At 50.4% G+C, this 20,361-nt stretch overlaps 1 protein-coding gene across 1 annotated transcript; it reads left to right on the top strand.

The window, feature by feature from the left end:
• The first annotated feature begins 1,192 nt into the window (after positions 1–1,192).
• LOC119951023 (WAP four-disulfide core domain protein 3-like) lies at positions 1,193–18,435 on the top strand. Its single transcript, XM_038774057.1, has 5 exons — positions 1,193–1,322; positions 9,330–9,485; positions 15,486–15,641; positions 16,366–16,521; positions 18,224–18,435. The coding sequence occupies exons 1-5, from the start codon at positions 1,193–1,195 to the stop codon at positions 18,433–18,435; spliced, it is 810 nt and encodes a 269-aa protein (XP_038629985.1).
• Positions 18,436–20,361: the final 1,926 nt, after the last annotated feature.

Raw genomic sequence — 20,361 nt, 5'->3', positions numbered from 1 at the left:
TGTGCTCAGTTTTGGTACCTCTCTTTCCGAAGGCCCATTGGAGAGTGTACACCAGAGCAGGGAGTATGCTGGGGCATCAACATTTTGTAATCTATACCAATGGCTCAGATAAAGAGACAGTGAGTCATGTATTTGTAAATTTGCTGATGGTACAAAGGTAGGAGGGAGGGTAAGCTGTGAGAAGGGGACAGAGAGGCTGCAAAGTGATATAGACAGGTTAAACAAATGGGCAAAAAGCTGGCAGATGGAGTCTGATATGAGGAATTGCGCAGTTATTCACTCTGGGAGATTTGAAAATCAGAATATCTTCTCAAAGATGTGGGGTGGGATTTTCCGTCCTGCCAAATCTATTTTCTGGCGTGGTGCACCCCAGCCGGCAGCAGGATCCTTCTTCCCGGCAGTGGGCCAATGGGGTTTCCTGTCGTGGCCACCCCAAGCCGTCGGGAAATCCATGGGAGCGAGTGCGCTGCCGGAGAAGCAGATCCCGCCGATGGAGAATCCCGCCTGTGAAATCTGTAAGTGTCTCTGTTAAGAGGGCTCAGTTGTGCTGGTGCCAGCAACACAGAAAGTTAGCATGTAGGCACAGCAAACAATTAGGAAGGCCAATGGCATGTTGACCTTTCTTGCAAGGGGTTTGGAGTGCTGGAATAAAGATGTCTTGTTCCAATTGCACAGGGATTTGGAGAGACCATACCTGGAACACTGTGAGAAGTTTAGGACTCCACATTGAAGAATGATATACGCCCATTGGAGGCGGTACAGCGAAGGTTCTCTGGATTGGTCCATGGGATAAGGGACTGAGTTACTTGGGTCTTCCCTTTTAGGACAGGTTTTTAGTGAATGACGAGCGGTTGGGAGTTCGCCTGGTGTCTAAAGAACAGAATAGATGATTGGCTCAGTTTCGGTGTTTGTGGGAGCTTCCTGTGGCCCAGTGGCTCTCTAGTTTGCCATCTTATATGAGTGACTGGACTTCAGAACAAGCAGTTCATTGGTCCTGAAGAATTTTAATTTGTTCTGAGGTTGTGTTATTGAAATGGGTGCTGGGTGTGCGTGTAAAACTTGGATCAGGTAACCACTCTGGATCTGATATCTTCACTCCGCCCTCTCTCAGAGATTAATTATGCTCACAAAACCCTCAAGATACTTGAGAACTCACCTGATGAGGAAAGGGGTGGAGCTGGGGTGTACATGCATGTATATATTCAGTATTGTTGAGTCCCAGGCCCAGCTCCAGGAGATTTCTGTCACTGACGTGAAGATGAAGTTTCTGGGAGTGATACTACTCGTCTCCCTCACCGAGGGAGTGACTGAGCCATTGTCAGGTGAGTTACGAAGGTGGTCGGGGTGGGTTGAGGATTCAGACGCAAACTCCGTCACCCCCAGCCCGGCACACTTGGAGGAGGCGCAGGGAGGTGGGAAATTATAGCTCAGATTTCCCTCCCTCAAACCGCTCAATCATCCATCAAATTACATTGGATTGCACATGATGAATGAAAATGAAAATCGCTTATTGTCACAAGTAGGCTTCAAATTAAGTTACTGTGAAAAGCCCCTAGTCGCCACATTCTGGCGCCTGTTTGGGGAGGCTGGTACGGGAATTGAACCGTGCTGCTGGCCTGCTTAAAAGCCAGCTCTTTAGCCCTGTGCTAAAGCAGTCCCATTGGGCCCAATGGCCTTACTCCAACCCATCTTTCTTCCTGCAAATCTATCATCATAATCCCTCAACAAACACATCCACACAATTCACTCCAATCACTGCATGTGGCCGTGAGTTCCACATTCTCACTGCTCTCTGGTTGAAGGGATTTCTTCCAGATTCCCCCCATTAAGGGTGATGATGCCTGAGTATGCTCTTCCCTTACAAGAGGAAACCACCATCCCTCAGCAACCACGCAATCAAATCCTGGAATCATTTGTGGAATCTCGATTAGATAATCTGACATCCAGGTAATTCAAGAAAAGAGGAGCAGCCTGTCATTCGTTTCCTGTGGGTAGATTTATACAGTTCTGGATATAATCCTTCGATCTAACTGGTTGCCTCCTGCTGCAATCATAACCATTCACAGCGGTCAGCAACAGTGTGAATTCAGAAACTGATTGGATTAATTAGACCCACCATATCCGATAATATCCCACCCAGTCTAATCCCACTCTCCCCCTTACTCACCCCCCCTCACTCCCCGCGCACTCTTAAATATCCCACCCAGTCTAATCCCATCTTCCTTCTCACTGCGTGCACCCGAAATTATCCACACACCCTTAGATATCCCACCCAGTCTAATCCCACTCAATCTCCTCACTCCCCACACCCTTTAATATCCCACCCAGTCTAATCCCATTCTCCTTCTCACTACGCGCACCCGATATTATCCGCACACCCTTAGATATCCCACTTGGTCTAATTCTACTCTCTCCACCCCCCTCATTCCCCGCACCCGTTAACATCCCATTTACTATAATCCCACTCTCCACCTGCTGCCTGCACTCACTTCTATATCCCAATCAGTCTAATCCCACTCTTCCCGTCACAACCCACACCCTTTTAAATCCCACCCAGTCTCTTCCCACTCTCCCTTCATACCCCACACCCCTTAATATCTCACCCACTCTAATCCCACCCTCCCCCTCATTCCCCATATTCTTTAATATCCCAGCATGTCGAATCCCACTGTCCTACACAAACCCTCCTCCCTTTAATATCCAACATAATCTAATCCCACTCCCCCCTCACACCCCACACTGTTTAATATCCCACCCAGTCTAATCAGATTCTCCATCTCAAACCCCACACCCTTCAGACTCCCATCCAACTAATCCCACTCTTCCCCTCACTCTCAGCACACTTTAATAACCTGCCCAGTCTAATTCATTGAATCATAGAATCATAGAATTTACAATGCAGATGAAGGCCATTCGCCCCATCGATTCAGCACCGGCTCTAGGAAAGAGCACTCTACCTAAACCCATACCTCCACCCTATCCCCACACCTCCACCCAATCCCCGTAACCCTTCCTAACCTTTTTTGGACACTAAAGGCAATTTAGCATAGCCAATCCATCTAATCTGCACATGTTTGGACTGTGGGAGGAAACTGGAGCTCCCGGAGGAAACCCACGCAGACACTGGGAGAATGTGCAGACTCCGCACAGACAATGATCCAAGCCAGGAATGGAACCTGGGACCCTGGAGCTGTGAAGAAACTGTTCTAACCATTGTGCTACCGTGCTGCCTTTAATTCCATTCCTTTAATTCCAATCTAATTCCACTCTCCCCTTCAATCCCGCACTCTTTAGTATGCCATCCAGTCTAATTCCACTCTCCCCTTCAATCCCGCACTCTTTAGTATGCCATCCAGTCTAATTCCACTCTCCCCTTCAATCCCACACTCTTTAGTATGCCATCCAGTCTAATTCCACTCTCCCCTTCAATCCCGCACTCTTTAGTATGCCATCCAGTCTAATTCCACTCTCCCCTTCAATCCCGCACTCTTTAGTATGCCATCAAATCTAATTCCACTCTCCCCTTCAATCCCACACTCTTTGGTATGCCATCCAGTCTAATTCCACTCTCCCCTTCAATCGCACACTCTTTAGTATGCCATCCAGTCTAATTCCACTCTCTCCTTCAATCCCGCACTCTTTAATATCCCTCTCCCTCTCACTCTCCACACACATTTAAATATCCCTATCCCCATTACTGTTTTGCTGATTGACCCATTGGCTATGGCAATTAGGTAATCGGCCGAGTGGAAGGGTATAGAGAGGGAAGGTAGGGAATAAAAGGGTGGTATATTTTACGGATCCTCCCTCTAAAGTATCAAGGATACAAGAATTGACGTGCTTAAGAAGTTTGGTACCTTCTCAGGATATAGATTGAATGTGGTTAACCCTCGAGTGATCGGAACGGATCTGGGGTCTGTTTTGGCTGGCCAGGACTAGTTTAAAGTACCTGGGAATACGGGTGGCTCATGATAGGGTCTCATTGCATAAATTAAATCTGACCTGTCTGGTAGAGGGGGTGACGGCAGACCTGAAGAGGTGGGATGCCCTCCTGTTGTCTTTGACGAGAAGGCTGCATACGTCTAAGATTAACATTTTTCCTAGGTTCTTGTTTGTGTTTAAATGTCTCCCAGTCTCTCTTCCTAAGTCTTTTTTTAGTAGGGTCAACAACTTTATTTTAACTTTTGTTTCGGTGGGTAGGACCCTCCCCCTGGGTTTGAAGGGCTTTATTCCAGAGGAAAATACAGTTTGGAGTGTCGGTGCTACCTAATTTGATGTACTATTACAGTAGTCCCCCGTTATACCGCGCTCCGCAATACCGCGGTTCGCGATATACCGCGGGGGGGCTTATGGACCCCAACTGTCAGTTGTGTCAATTTCAGCGGCCGGCTGATTATTTCAGTGAGAGCAGCTTCCCTCTCTGGATCAAAGTGAGCCGGCCGCTGAAATTGACACTGCCGGCTGCTCTCTCCCTCCAATCAGAAACATTAAAACTTAAAAGTTGGATTGGAGGGAGAGAGCAGCGGGCAGTGTCAATTTCAGCGGCCGGCTCACTTTGATCCGGAGAGGGAAGCTGCTCTCACTGAAATAATCAGCCGGCCGCTGAAATTGACACTGCCGAGGGGGGGGCGGGTGTTGGGGGGGAGAAGAGGGGGGGCGGGTGTTGGGGGGGGGGGGAAGAAGAGGGGGGCGGGTGTTGGGGGGGGAGAAGAAGAGGGGGGCGGGTGTTGGGGGGGAGAAGAGGGGGGGGCGGGTGTTGGGGGGGGGAGAAGAGGGGGGCGGGGTGTTGGGGGGGAGAAGAGGGGGGGCGGGTGTTGGGGGGGAGAAGAGGGGGGGCGGGTGTTGGGGGGGAGAGGAGGGGGGGCGGGGTGTTGGGGGGAGAAGAGGGGGGGGCGGGTGTTTGGGGGGAGAAGAGGGGGGCGGGTGTTGGGGAGAAGAGGGGGGGCGGGTGTTGGGGGGGAGAAGAGGGGGGGCGGGTGTTGGGGGGGAGAAGAGGGGGGCGGGTGTTGGGGGGGGAGAAGAGGGGGGTTCGGGTGTTGGGGGGAGAGGAGGGGGGCGGGTGTTGGGGGGGAGAAGAGGGGGGCGGGTGTTGGGGGGGAGAAGAGGGGGGCGGGTGCTGGGGGGGAGAGGAGGGGGGCGGGTGTTGGGGGGGAGAGGAGGGGGGCGGGTGTGGGGGAGACCCCCCTGTGGGTGTGGGGGAGACCCTCCTGGGGGTGTGGGGGAGAGAGGGGGGCCCTGCGGGTGTTGCGGGAGAGAGGGGGGCCCTGCGGGTGTTGGGGGGGAGAGGTGGGGGGGCGGGAGTTGGGGGGGGAGTGGTGGGGGGCGGGTGTTGGGGGGGAGCGGGTGTGGGCGGGTGTGGGGGAGACCCCCCTGTGGGTGTGGGGGAGACCCCCTGGGGGTGTGGGGGAGAGAGGGTGGACCTGCGGGTGTTGGGGGAGAGAGGAGGGCCCTGCGGGTGTTGGGGGAGAGAGGGGAGCCCTGAGGGTGTTGGGGGACGGGGGGGTAGGGGGCGAGCCGGAGGGTGTGGGGAGGGGGCGAGCCGGAGGATGTGGGGGGAGCCGGAGGATGTGGGGGGGAGAGGGGGCAAGCCGGAGGGTGTGGGAGGGGGCGAGCCGGAGGATGTGGGGGGAGAGGGGGCGAGCCGGAGGGTGTGGGGGGAGAGGGGCGAGCCGGAGGGTGTGGGGGGAGAGGGGGCGAGTCGGAGGGTGTGGGGGGAGAGGGTCTAGTTGGAGGATGTGGGGGGAGAGGGGCAAGCCGGAGGAAAAAAATAGAAATTGACACTGCCGGCTGCTCTCCCTCCAATCAGAAACATTAAAACTTAAAAGTTGGATTGGAGGGAGAGAGCAGCCAGCAGTGTCAATTTCAGCGGCCGGCTGATTTCAGTGAGAGCAGCTTCCTTCTCCGGATCAAAGTGAGCCGGCCGCTGAAATTTTAATTGGATCCACGATGGGGGTTTTAATTTATTTAAAATCTATGCTAGCGCTTCCCATTGTGAGTCTACGGGGGTCTGACCTCTCCCCCCGCCCCCCCCGTAGACTCACAATGGGAAGCGCTAGCATAGATTTTTTAATAAATTTAAAACCCCCATCATGGCTATCCGCGGCTCGGTTGCAACGCGGGTGGCTGTCTTGGACCCCAACACCCGCGTTATAAAGGGGGACTACTGTACTGGACAGAAATGTTGACAAAGTGCAGGGATGGTTTCGGGCGTTGGATTGTTCTGGGGGCGGATGGAGGAGCCTTCTTGTATAGGTTTGAGCTTGAGGACACTTGTCACTGCTCCTCTTCTGTTCTCTTCAGCTTGGTTTTCTTCAAGCCGAGTGTTAATAGCCACCCTAAGATTAGGCTGGTTTAGCTCAGTGGGCTAAATCGCTGGCTTGCAATGCAGAACATAGCACGGGTTCAATTCCCGTACCAGCCTCCCCGAACAGGCGCCGGAATGTGGCGACTAGGGGCTTGTCACAGTAACTTCATTGAAGCCTACTTGTGACAATAAGCGATTATTATTATTATTATTATTAAGATTATGGAATCAGTTCAGACGGCACTTTAAATTAGGGTCTATGCCACTATTGGCGCCTATCTGTGGGAATCATAGGTTTGTATCAGCTGGGATGGACTCGATGAATAAGATCTGGAAGAGGGAGGGTATTGAGAGGTTTAGGGATTTGTTCGTGGAGGAGGGATTGCTGAACTGGAGGAGCTAGTGGAGAAGTTTCAACTGCCGAGAGGGAATGATTTTAGGCATTTTCAGGTGGGAAAATTTGTTTGTAAAGAGTTCTCCTTGTTTCATGGGTTGCCGGCACCTTCACTTCTGGACAAGGTGTTGCTCTTGATGAGCTAAGGGAAGGAAAAATATCAGACGTATATTGGCAGATGACGGTGATGGAGAAAGCTTTACTGGAATATGTAAAGGAGAAATGGGTGGAAGAAATAGGCTTGTTTTTGGATGGGGGCAGGGTCTGGAGTGAGGTTCTGCATCGGGTAAACTTCACCTCCTCATGTGCGAGATTAAGTTTAATACAGTTTACAGTGGTGCATAGGATGCACTTGACCAGGGCACATATGACTGGGTTCTTCCCAAGTGTAGAGGATAGATGAGAGCATTGTGCAAGGGGACCAACGAACCACTCTTACATGTTTTGGTCTTGTCCTAAACTGGTTAAGATGTGGGTTTCCTTCTTTGGAATAATGTCGGAGATTTTGGAAGTTAGAGTGAAGCCGTGACCAATCTTTGAAGTGACGGACCTGCCGGGGATGGAAGAGGGAAGAAAGATTGATGTTTTGGCCTTCATCTCTCTGATAGCCTGGAGGCGAGTCTTGCTCAGATGGCAGGCATCAGCGCCGGCTAAGCTATTGGCAGGGCTGGGAGATTTGATGAATGCCTGCATTTGGAAAAGATAAAGTTTACCATTAGGAGATCTGAGGAGCGGTTTTACTCAAGGCGGATGTCGTTCATTACTTTCTTTAAAGAGCTGGTTGTCGTCAGCAATTAGGAGGGGGTAGGTAGGCGGGGCGGGGGGGGGGGGGGTGGAGTTGGCATGGGGAATTGGGTTGGAGGGGCTTATGGAGAGAAAGTTTTATAAAAGCTATATAAATTTGCTAGACTATTCTATATGTTATAATTGAAAATGTTTTCTGAATAAAAATATTTTTCGAAATCCCACGCAGTCTAATCCCACTCTCTCCTCACTCCCCAGACCTGTTAATATACCATCAATCTAATACTACTCGCCCCTTCACTCCCCACACCATTAGATATCCGTCCCAGTCTTATCCCACTCTCCACCTCACTCCAGCAGTCCCTGATCTATGCCAACCAGTCTAATCCCACTCTCCCTCTCATACTTTACCTTTAATATCCCTCCCTGTCTAATCCTATTCTCCCATTCACATGCCACGACTAATAATATTCCACCCAGTCTAATCCGACTCTTCCCCTCACTCCCCTCACTCCTTAATATCTCACCCAGTCTAATTAAATTCTTCCCCTCACTCCCCACTCCCTTTAATATCCCACCCAGTCTAATCCCACTCTCCCCCTCACTCTCTGCACTCCTTAATATCTCGCCCAGTCTAATTCCATTCTTCCCCTCACTCCCCGCTCGCTTTAATATTCCACCCAGTCTAATCTCACTCTACCCCGCGCTCCTTGCACCCTTTATTATAGCACCAAGTCTAATCGCACTCTTCCCCCTCACTCCCAGCACCATTTAATATCCTACCCAGTCTAATCGCACTCTCCACCTCACTCCCCATACCTTTCATATCCCGCTTAGTCTAATCCCACTCTTTCCTACATGCTGGTTTAGCACAGGGTTAAATCGCTGGCTTTGTAAAGCAGACCAAGGCAGGCCAGCAGCACGGTTCAATTCCCATACCAGCCTCCCCGAACAGGCGCCGGAAGGCGGCAACTAGGGGCTTTTCACAGTAACTTCATTTGAAGTCTACTTGTGACAATGAGTGATTTTCATTTCATTTTCCCATCACTCCCCGCACCCATTAATATCCCATCCAGTCTAATCCCACCCAGTCCAATCCCACTCTCCCCCTCACTCCCCTCTCCACTTTAATATCTCACCTAGACTAATCGAACTCTCCCCCACACTCTTTAATATCCCACCCAGTCTAACCCACTCTCCCCCTCACTTCCCACACCTTTTAATATCCTACCCAGTCTAACCCCACTCTACCCCTGTCACTCCCTGCACTATTTAATATCCCATCGGGTTAAATCTAACCCAGCCTAATCCCACTCACCCCCTCATTCCCCACGCCATTTAATATTCCACCCAGTCTAATACCACTCTCCCCTTCACTGTCCGCACCCTTTAAAATCACACCCAGTCTAATCTCACTCTTCCCTTCAATATCCCACCCAGTCTAATCCCACTTCCCTCACACCCTGACATATCCGACCCAGTCTAATCCCACCCAGTCTAATCCCACTCTACCCCTATCACTCCCTGAACCCCTTAATATCGCACCGGTCTGATCAAACACAGTCTAATCCCACTCTCCCACTCACTCCCGGCACCCTTTAATATCCCACCCAGTCTAATCCCACAATCTTGGAGAGTGTCCTTGAAAGGGGAGGTTGTCTGTGAGAGGGGAGAATTGGTTGATATAGGCTACAAAGAGGGTCGTGAGAGGGGTGAAAGGATTGTATGAAGGGTGAAAGATTTGGGAATCTGTGAAATTACCGATCCAGAGAACAACAAATGATAAAATATTGAGTATATTCATGACTGAGATGGATTGCTGTTGTGACCGTTGCCCCTCTCCAGAATCAGTTCAATTTGACACCCAAAATGTTCTTGTGTCTACAGAGGAGGTCTTTGAATGCCCAGCAGAATCGCGACTCACTCCCATTTGTCAGATGAAACTGGGAAATCAATGTTCCAGCGATGATGATTGTGATATTTGGCAGAGCTGTTGTGAAGCTGGATGTGGGAACAGATGTGTGATGAAGCTCAAGTTTGAAGGTAAGGGATATGGACTGTCCAAGTCTCACCTGCCTGTCCTCTGTTACTTCCAGAATTGAGGAGATTGACACTGGCCGATTAACTCCGGTCTTGCACTTCACTTTTTTCTACGGCATCACATGCCCGCCCGTGGGTTTCACGGCCGAGTGGGGTAGTTAAAATGCAAAATCCCATTAATAAGTGAAGTGAAGGTAAGGAATATGGACTGTCCAAGCCTCACCTGCCTGGCTCTGTTAGCTCCAGACTCTAGATTTACTCTGTATGTAACCCCATGCTATCCTGTGTTGGGAGTCTTTGATGATGTTAAGACACCCTGGGATAGTGCACGGTGAATTTGAGCACTAGGCCAAATACTGCACTCACAGGCCTTCTAGAGAGAGAGAGAGCACTCACACAGGCATTCTGGAGTTATCGACATATATATAGAGAGAGAGAGGGATAGAACTCACAACAGGATTTCCAGAGGGAGAGAGACAGTCGGCTGTTAGACTCGAAAAAGTATATAAGGATCAAGCATTGAATTCTGTTCATCGGCTTTTTACACTCTTCGCCCATACCTCCCTGTGGTAAACCACTGTATTGTATTGTATTGTTATATACCTGGGCTTGTCCCTGCTGGCTCCGCCTGTGGCTCCTCCCTTCGGGCTCATGTATAAAGGTGGCTGGTCTCCGCCTTTGATCCAGTGCGGACAGAAGCTGTGCGACATTGGATGCATTACCTGGCCGGCAGGCGATTCACTCTCCTCACTGACCAACGGTCGGTTGCCTTCCTGTTCAATAACACACAGCGGGGCAAGGTCAAGAATGACAAGATTCTGAGGTGGAGGATCGAGCTCTCCACATACAACTACGATATCTTGTATCGACCTGGGAAGCTCAATGAGCCCCCAGATGCCCTATCCCATGGTACATGTGCCAGCGCACAAGTTGACCGACTCCGGGCCCTCCACAATGACCTCTGTCACCCGGGGGGGTCACCCATTTTTTTCACTTTATCCTGCCTTACTCCATCGAGGATGTTAGGACCGTGACCAGGGACTGCCAGGTCTGCGCAGAGTGCAAACTGCACTTCTATTGGCCAGACAGAGCGCACCTGGTAAAGGCCTCTCGCGCCTTTGAGCGCCTCAGCGTCGATTTCAAAGGGCCCTTCCCCTCCACTGATTGTAACGTGTACTTCCTTAACATTGTTGACGAGTACTCAAGATTCCCCTTTGCCATCCCTTGCCCTGACATGACCTCTGCCACCATCATCAAGGCCCAGCCCAGTCTTTTCACCTTGTTCGGGTTCCCCACTTACATCCATAGCGATCGGGGTTCCTCCTTCATGAGCGACGAGTTGCATCAGTTCCTGCTCAGTAAGGGCATCGCCTCAGCAGGACGACCAGCTACAACCCTCAGGGCAATGGACAGGTGGAGAGGGAGCAAGCGACGGTCTGGAAGGCCGTCCTCCTGGCCCTACGGTCTAGAAGTCCCGCAGTCTCCTGCTGGCAGGAGGTCCTCTCCGATACGCTCCACTCCATCCGGTCGCTCCTGTGTACTGCCACCAACGAGGCTCCTCACGAGCGTATGTTTGCCTTCCCTGGGAAGTCCACCCCTGGGGTATCGCTCCTGTCCTGTCTGACAGTCCCAGGGCCCGTCCTTTACGGAAGCATGTGAGGAGCCATGAATCAGATACCCTCGTCGAGAAGGTCCTGCTCCTCCATGCCAATCCACAATATGCCTCTGTGGCACATCAGGACAGGTGACAGGACACAGTCTGCCTTCGGCATTTGGCATCTGCAGCGACCATCACCACCACCCCCGACCGTGCACCGTCTTCCCCCAACTCTACCCACTTACCTCAAGAACTGGCACCCGCAGGCCAACCGTCGACATTCACCATCAGCCCCACCCATACACCACCTCCCCCCGCCTTCCACCAACTCAACAACTGGGTGAAGAAGAGGGCAACACGCTCCAGGACGCGTAGGTCTCGACACCGTTGCCCACACCACAGCCAGAACTGAGACGATCACGGCGTAAGGTCAAGTCCCCCGACAGACTTGATCCTTAGGCCCACTTCACCCCCGCTGGACTGTTTATTTTAAAAGGGGGTGAATGTGGTAAACCACTGTATTGTATTGTATTGTTACATGCCTGGGCCTGTCCCTGCTGGCTCTGCCTGTGGCTCCTCCCCTCGGGCTCATGTATCAAGGTGGCAGGTCTCCGCCTCTGATCCAGTTCGGGATCAGATGCCAGGAGGCTTTCTGTTTGGTGTATTAAAGCCTCAGTTACGTTCACCACTTGTCGTGTGTTCATTGATGGCATATCACTCCCGTATGTACCATACCTCCCATAACTCCACCATTCTGTATCCTTGTTTTTTACCAATAAGTATTTGATGGCATTATCATCCTGAATGTTTAGGAAGTCTCCTCTTGTGACTTTAAAATTGATAACTGGTCACGTTTCCAGGAATTAGTTAGCCTGAGACACCTTCATCCAACAGAGGATGGATTAATGGCTGCCACCCTCCCTGTAACAGGCTGGCACCAGTAGCCTGTATTCCTGTGCTTATCAGTTAGCTCACTATGAGGCTCCAGCCAGTTTCACAGCAGCCTTGAAAGCTGCACTAGGCCTTTTTACTTTGAAGACAACAGATGGCATCGTATCCATTCATACTTTTACAGAATACTCATTTTGGATACGTGATGTTATGACTTCAAAGACGATAGTGTTTCTAGTGCAATGTCCTTATCGTGGCTGTCACGATAAAGGAGATAAGCCAGCGGAGAAGGCCTCTGTAGGGTGCTCTTTCAGTGGGTCGGTTCAGACTCGATGGGCCGAATGGCCTCCTTCTGCACTGTAGGGATTCTATGATTTTATAATACTGGTACAACAAAATTATAATACAAGTTATATACGTTTATATAGAGTGAGTATAATACAGATACATGGCCACAATACAGCGTGAATACACAAGGTAAGTGTGTAACAACAGTCCCAGTTTAAAATGTGACATTCTAAAGCAGTCTCATTATCTTTCAGTTAATATGTAGTATTGGATAATAATGATCTAAAAAAGTGTACCATTCCAAAGTGCTCACATGCTGTTACAAAGTCTGATTAAAGTAACAGTTTGTTTGTATCCATTGTAAGATAGGCTAGCATGCAATGGGCATCTGTGATTATGTTCCGTGCCCCCCATTGCACCTGCATGCACAATTATTTCAGTTATTGCAAGTGTGAGTGGGGTTTAGGTATTCCAGATCTGAAGGGACTATCTTACAAGCCTATATCAGGCTCAGCCACCAAAAGAGGGAAATCAGTTTCTCTGTTAAGAGTCCGAGTAGCTCTCACGAGGGGAGGTTACATTTCTTTGTCTCAAACAGTTAACAGGATTTCAGTTACTTTCTAATGCACGATGTTCGGATACGTCACTCATGACAAAACCCACTACCTCTATCGGTCGTGGATCCATGTCATTTAAGACTTCCTAAATAAGTGTTGGGATCGAAGAGAAGGATACATCTGAAGATCTCCAAATACAAATGGTGTCTACGTATTTCTGTGATGTGCAAAATGGAGTCAGTTCTGTTCTGACCAAGCCAAAATGGAGAAAACCTGGATTCCGAATCTTCAACGGTTCACATCAGCCTTTCTGGAGAGAGATAGCCGAGTCTTGCTTCCATGCTGTCAAAATCAAAAGTGAAACCTTGGGACTCTGAAAAGCATTCCAGTGGGATAGGGTCAAATCACCACCTGTTACCAGGCAGAGCCCAGCCATTTCATTCAATTCATTGGCCACCAGCCAATCAATCAATCTAACACTGTACTGAACAACCAAAATGGGGAGGTCTCACCCTCCACGTTCTGGGAAGCGCTTTAGCCGTACTAAGAGGGGAAATCATTGCCTTCAAAGCGCGAAGAGATAGGGAGGAAAGGGTGGCTAGGCAGAAGCTGGTCAACTCCATGCTGGAGGTAGACCGTAAATACTCCGAGGCCCCGACCATAAAGCTCCTGGCAGAGAGGAAAGAACTACAAAGGAACTTTGACCTGCTCTCCACCAGGAAAGCAGTGCACCAACTCCACCAGGCGCGCGGGACCCTGTACGAACATGGAGACAAAGCCAGCCGCCTGTTGGCACACCAGCTGAGAAAGCAGGCAGCCACCAGAGAAATGCGCAAATCAGGGCTACCGGAGGCACGCTGGAAACAGAACCAGAGAGGATTAACAAAACCTTCAAGGCCTTCGACCAAGAGCTGTACACCTCAGAGCCCCCAACGGGGAAGGCTGGGATGAACCGGTTCCTTGATGGACTGGACATACCAGTCATGGGAGAGGGCAGAAAACAGGACCTGGAAGCACCACTAGCACTGGGAGAGATCATGGACAGCATTAGCTCCATGCAGACGGGGAAGGCGCCGGGACCAGACGGATTCCCGGCGGACTTCTACAAAAAATTCGCGACAGCGCTGGCCCCGCACCTGCGGGAGATGTTCACAGACCCGCTAGCTATGGGCACACTGCCACCCACGTTAGCACAGGCCTCAATCTCGCTGATACCTAAGAAAGACAAAGACCCAACGGAATGTGGGTCATACAGACCCATATCTCTGCTGAACGCAGACGCCAAAATACTGGCCAAAATCCTAGCCAAAAGGCTAGAAGACTGTGGGCGCGATTCTCCGCCCTCCACGACGGGTCGGAGAATAGCGGGAGGGCCTTCCCGACATTTTTCCCGCCCTCCCGCTATTCTTCCCCCCCCCCCAACTCCCGACACGAATCGCTGCCGCCGTTTTTTTACGGCCGGCAGCGATTCACAGCTGATAGATGGGCCGAAGTCCCAGCCCTTTACGCTGTTTTTACGAACGGCAAACAAACCTGGTCTGGCCGTTCGTAAAAACGGTGGGAACAACTCGCTTTTTATAACCATGGCACCGATTGGCATGGCAGTACCACGGCCGTGCCAAGGGTGCCATGGGCCCGCGATCGGTGGGCACCGATCGTGGGCAGCGGGCCCGATGCCCGCGCACTATTTCTCCTTCCGCCGCCCCGCAGTATCCATTCGCGGGGCGGCTGAGGGGCATCCCGGCCCGCGCATGCGCGGGTTTCACGCAAATACGCGATGACGTCATCCGCGCATGCGCGGGTTGGAGTCGTCCAATCCGCGCATGCGCGGCTGACGTCATATGACGCGTCAGCCGGCGCTAACTCCGGCAAGCGGGCTTAACGAAATTCGTTAAGCCCGTGATGCCGGAGCTTACGGCGTCGGGCTGCTAGCCCCGACCGGGGACCAGAATCGATTTCTCCCGTTTTGGGAGAATCGCGCCTTGTGTACCTGATGTGGACATTGCAGTGGTCGCTTTACTCTGTGTCTAGCCCGTGCTGCACTTGTCCTCAGTGTGATTGATGGGACAGTGTAGATGTTTCTTTATTCTATATCTAACCCAGTGCTATAACTGTCCTGTATGTGTTTGACGTGGACAGGAGAGGCATCTTTACTCTTTATTTAACCCCGTAATGTCCCTGTCCTGGGGGTGTTTGCTGGGGACAGTTTAGAGGCCGATTTACATTCTATCTATCCCTGTGCTCTACCTGTCCTTAGACTGTTTGATGGGGATAGTGCAGAGAGCACTTTATTCTGTATCTAACCTTGTGCCGTACCTGTTATCGGAGTGTATGAAGGGGACAGTGTGGAGGGAGCTTTGCTCTGTATCTAACCTCTTGCAGGACCTGTTCTGGGAATTTTTGATGGGGACAGTGTGGAGGGACATTTACTCTGTATCTCACTTCATGCTGTAACTGCCCTGCGGGTGTTTGATGGAGACTTTTTAAAGGGATCTTTACTCTGTATCTAACCCCGTGCTGTATCTTCCTGGGAGTGTTTGTTGGGAACAGTCAAGATGGAGCTTTACTCTGTGTCTAACCCCGTGCTCTGGTTGTGGGACATAGAGCATTGAATGGTGTCTGTTAGTCAGGAGTATCAGTGAGTGATGTCAATCTGTGTCTTCCCTACAGGTCACGGAGGGACATGCCCACATTCATCTAGACTGCATTACGTGTGCAAGATGAACTTCACTGCTCCCTGTGAGAATGATGATTCCTGTGGTCACTGGGCATCATGCTGTAAGACGGAGTGTGGGTCGAGATGTGTGCCAGAGTGCCTGGCAAAAAGTAAGTGCGCATGCAAGAGACGGAGAATGGTAACTTGGGTCGTCACGTTGAACAAAATCAGGGGTTATTCGTCAGCCTCAATGCACTCATTGGAGGCTGCAGTGTCAGCCTCGTACCTCCGTGATAGGAGGCTGTGTGGGAGGTGTGTCGTCCAGTCAATGGAGGGCACGATTGGTTTGCCTTTGTTAAAAGAGGCTGAGGAGCAAAAGCATGGGCCCAATTGAAGTCTGATGTGTTAGAGATTCCTTTACGTAGTCCAATGGTTCACTGATTAACATCTAGGCAAATCAGAGTGTGAGTCACATATTCTCGGCTGTGTTGAAACGGGCTGGGACTGTCAGACCGTGAGCACATTAGCCAGGCACACAATCCCTGGTTGTCAGTAATGAGGGCAGTACAGAGGAAATGTTGGGGTAAAGGGAAGGGTGGTGGCAGGGTGGGGTAGAACCAACTGGACTGCTCTTGTGGAGGGTCAGAATGAGCCCGATGGGCCAAGTGGTCTCCTTCTGTGTTGGGACCATTCCATGATTCAGACAGAACTGGGCCGTAACCTCGAGGTCTGATTGTGGGATCTTGCTGTGCGTGCATTATTCATCACATTTCCCAGATTGTAACATTGTGACACTTTAAAGAAAAGTGAACCATTGACCAAAGAGCGTTTTGAAATGTCCCTGATGTGGGGAAAGAGACAGGATCAATGTGAATTCCTCCTTTGCTCTTTCAGAACCAACGGACCAGTGCCCCACTGAGGACAGACTTTCCATCTTCTGCCAGATGAGCACCGGAGATTCATGTGAAGAGAACAAGGATTGTGATGCTTTCCACACTTGTTGTGATGCCGACTGCGGCAAGAAATGTATCCCCAAGTGTTTCACAGGAGGTGAGAGAATCGTCCCCACCCACTGTACACTGACCCCCGTCCCGTCAACATAGGTTAGAGTATTGAGTGAATTAACCCGGGTTTCTGCTCCTGCTCTCTTTCCAATAACACCTGGGTTAGGGAGGGGGGTGAATCATTCAGTGTTCCTGCTCCTGATCCCTGTCTAGTTACCCTGGATTAGTGAGCGGAGTAAATCAGCCCGGGTTCCTGCTCCTGATCCCTATCCAATAACAGCTTCTTACTGTGATGAATGTCTGAAATTAATATATATAGGATATGATATGCGCTGGCGCAGTCATGATTTCAAGAGTCTGGGGTAGGGTCTATGTATATGTGCTGCAATAACATGTTTTAAAAGTCCTGAGAAAAATAAAGACAGACACTGTGGCTGCAGAAGGTGCAATTAAGATGTCGTAAAAGTGAGATAATTGTTATTTTAGGTCCTGCTTTTTTAACAAAGAAACAACTGATGGGTTTTTGTTATGATTTCTGAGCTGTAAATCATTTGATATAGTGTGTGAAAACTTAAGCAATTAAGTCATGCAAGTTGAGTGAGATTGAGATGATGTGGTCCTGGAGGATCCAGGTCTGTACCAGGTGTCTAACAGTCATGTTTTTTGAATTGTGTTAAAGAAAGCTGTGAGCTGAACAACAGTTTCTGCAGATGGTTGTCGGAGATTCAGCATTAATCTGACAGGGACTCTCTCTCTCTCACCCTCGTGCTCTCCCTCATGCTCTCCCTCGCTCTCTCCCTTGCTCACACTCTCTCGCTCGCACTCCTTCCCGTATAGATATAGGATATAGAACAGTACAGCACAGATGGAATCTAGACCGGCGCCGGTTCTCCGATTCTCCGCGAAAAGCAGCGTACACGGAAAATATGCGTGCCACATATCACCTACCAGCAGCCATTGCTGGAGGTCCACCCTGCCATTCTCCGCAGCCGACCAGACGAAGTCCCGATGGCGTCCATCTAACATGGTCCTGCTGTCGAGATACTAGCGCTGCACCCTGGTCGTGTGCTGACTGATCAGAGAGGGGGGGGGGGGCTTATACGCGTCTGGGCAAATTTTGGGCGGGTGGTCTGGGTCGGGTGAGAGGCCGATCAGGGGCACTATGTTTAGGGTCTGAGTCCACCATGCAGCACGGCCCGGCTGTGAGAGGGCACCGCAGTGCGCATGCATGGCATCTGACCCGGAAGTGTGGGGGCCCATATCTGCAGCGAAAGCTGCTAGTTTCACGCTGGTTCACTGCTCCCCCCTGCGGGGCGAGGAATATGTGGACCTTCACACCAGTTTTTCTGATGTGAAAAGCCACAGTTTTTACAACGGTGTGAGGGCATGGTCCCCAAAACAGAGAATCCAGCCCCACATCCCTGTTTTTGCATGGAATCACTCTTGGAGAAAAATATCTTTCCATTTCGTGTTACAAATTAAAAATAACAAATTGGGATTTCTGTCTGGTATCCGAGAAAATGTTGGGGTCTGGTCCGGAGTTTGTAATACCACAATCAGATATTTTGTGTGACTGTTAGTCTGCCTCAGGAGATCAGAGTGACCAAAGATCTGGGACAGGAAGTGTGTTAGGTTCACTGGAGAAAGCGGACACAGAGCAGGATCTAGTTCCCAGTGCTCTTGGGATTGGGAGGGTCCCACACTGATGAGATGGTTGTGGTGTGATTTTGTCTCCTCTTATATTTCAGTGAATGGAACATGCCCAGTCTCCAGGAGACTCACAATGATGTGTGACATGACACTCGGAAATGATTGCAGCAACGACACCCAATGTGACATCTGGCAGATGTGCTGCAAAACCAGCTGTGGGGCGAAATGTGTCCCAACATTCATCAACAAATGTGAGCATCAGTTACAGAGCAGCAGACACACTCTCATGGGGGAATCCCACACAGACTGAGCAGGAAGGGCCGAGATTCAATGTGACAGTGAACATGGAGCTTCACTGTGTATCAAAGCCCGCTGTATTCCACCCCGGGGAGTGTTTAATGGGAACTGTGTAGATGGAGCTTTACTCTGTATCTAACACCATGCTGTAAATGTCCTGCGCATGTTTGGGGGGCACAGTGTTGAGGGAGCTTTACTCTGGGTCGAACATCGTGCTGTCCTGGGAGTGTTTGGTGGGAACAGTGCAGAGAGAACTTTACTCTGGATCTTTGTTGGGGACAGAGTAGAGGGAGCTTTACTTTGTCTAACCCCATGCTGTATCTGTCCTGGGAGTGTATGATTCGGTACTGTTGACCTTAATTTACTCTGTAATTGAGGTTTTGAGATTTTTATGTCCTGTGACATTTGACTGATTTAGATTTTTATGTTATTTAGTTTTGCCAAAGAAATGTCCAGAAGTTTCCAAAGTGTCGTCTCTCTGCAAGAAAAATGTGACTCAGTCTTGTGAGGATGACGACGATTGTCGTGCTTATCAACAGTGCTGTGACATTGGATGTGGCAAGAAATGTCTCTACTCATTCACACAAGGTGAGCCCGGGTATGAGAGAGTGACTGTGACATTAAACTGGGGGAATGAGGCAACAACCACATGGCGATAGATTCCAATGGACCCAAGACTGGTAGAGAGGAGTCCATTGGTTTCACAGTTCAGTATGAAAGACGCTGGGCTCTGAAGGCCCGGGTCAGATTTTCAGTTGCCAGATGCAGCTTCACGAGGTTCAGGAAGTGAAAATTGAAAACTACAAGATGCTTGGATCATGACCCAGGGTGACGGGGAAACTGGGACCTGTGGTAGTGTGACTAGAGGTACTACGGTACCTGGGAGTGCTGAGCCACCATTGGTGGAGAAGGCTCGCTGCTCATTGGCCCAATGGTTTGTAACCCATTGGTCAGAATGTAAGGTAGCTCTGCCCATTGAGATGGGGCATAAGAACCCGTGTTTCCCCTGCAGCTGCCTTTTCTGTACTTGAGCTGCTGGGGAAACATCTTGTCGATTAAAGCCTTCAATTCGGACTACATGCTCGTTTCTGTGGTCATTGATAGTGCATCAGGAGCATTAATCCAATGCCTATCAAACTCTGAAGAACTGAAAACACTGAGAGAAATGGTGAATCCTGCCCCACTATTCCCTCCTGTGCAGACTGGCCCTTATATCCAATTGTTGTCCTTGTAGGTGACAAACCGGGAGAGTGCTTCAGCCCCAGTCAACTGAGCTATGTGTGTAATTCGACCATGGGGAAGGCCTGTACCAGTGAGAGTGACTGTGGCAAATTTCAGACGTGCTGCTTTACTCCTTGTGGGACCAGGTGTGTCTACAGCATTTCCAGAGGAGGTGAGTCACGTGGCTGAGCTTCACTCCATGTCTAACCGGTACTTTTCTTATCCTGCCAGTGTTTGATGTGTGTGGTGAATGTGGCTGCTGTAGATGGAGCTTTAATCTGTATCTAGCCCCGTGATGTACCTGTCCTGGGAGTGTTTGATGGTGACAATGTTGAGGGAACTTTACTCTGGGCAAAATCTAATGGAAATGTTTCCAAGTGTTTATGTGTTGTTGGGTTTGCTCGCAGTTCTGCCTTTGAATTCCTCCCCGCTATCTAAGCACAGTTAATCACTTTTTTGGGGCCTGGGGTGTTTCCTATGGGTTTAGCCCACGGTAGAATTATTTTCATCACTGGGGAGCTGAAACTGCTTGCCAGACTGGCTCCTCCGAGATCGGGCCACTATTTTCAAATGTGCCTCGATCTCTAGGTGGGATTGTGGGTTCCCCACCTATGGGGAATGTCACCTCCTCAAACATTTGCATTGCACCTCCCACCCCAAGTAATGGCACCCCGCTATGGGGTCACTGAGGGACCCACTTTTTCAGGCCTTCCCACGC

This window comes from Scyliorhinus canicula, chromosome 16 (assembly GCF_902713615.1).
Source record: "Scyliorhinus canicula chromosome 16, sScyCan1.1, whole genome shotgun sequence".
Classification (NCBI taxonomy): domain Eukaryota; kingdom Metazoa; phylum Chordata; class Chondrichthyes; order Carcharhiniformes; family Scyliorhinidae; genus Scyliorhinus; species Scyliorhinus canicula.
Note: the sequence above shows the minus strand (reverse complement) of the source record. Positions and strands in the feature narration are given on the sequence as shown.

What these genes read in the sequence shown, in the direction of transcription:
- LOC119951023 (XM_038774057.1), top strand. Translation starts at nt 1,193, where the DNA reads ATGTATATATTCAGTATTGTTGAGTCCCAGGCCCAGCTCCAGGAGATT. An exon ending in AGTGACTGAGCCATTGTCAG is followed by an intron (nt 1,323 to 9,329) that starts GTGAGTTACGAA and finishes TTGTGTCTACAG; the next exon opens with AGGAGGTCTTTGAATGCCCA. An exon ending in GCCAGAGTGCCTGGCAAAAA is followed by an intron (nt 15,642 to 16,365) that starts GTAAGTGCGCAT and finishes TTGCTCTTTCAG; the next exon opens with AACCAACGGACCAGTGCCCC.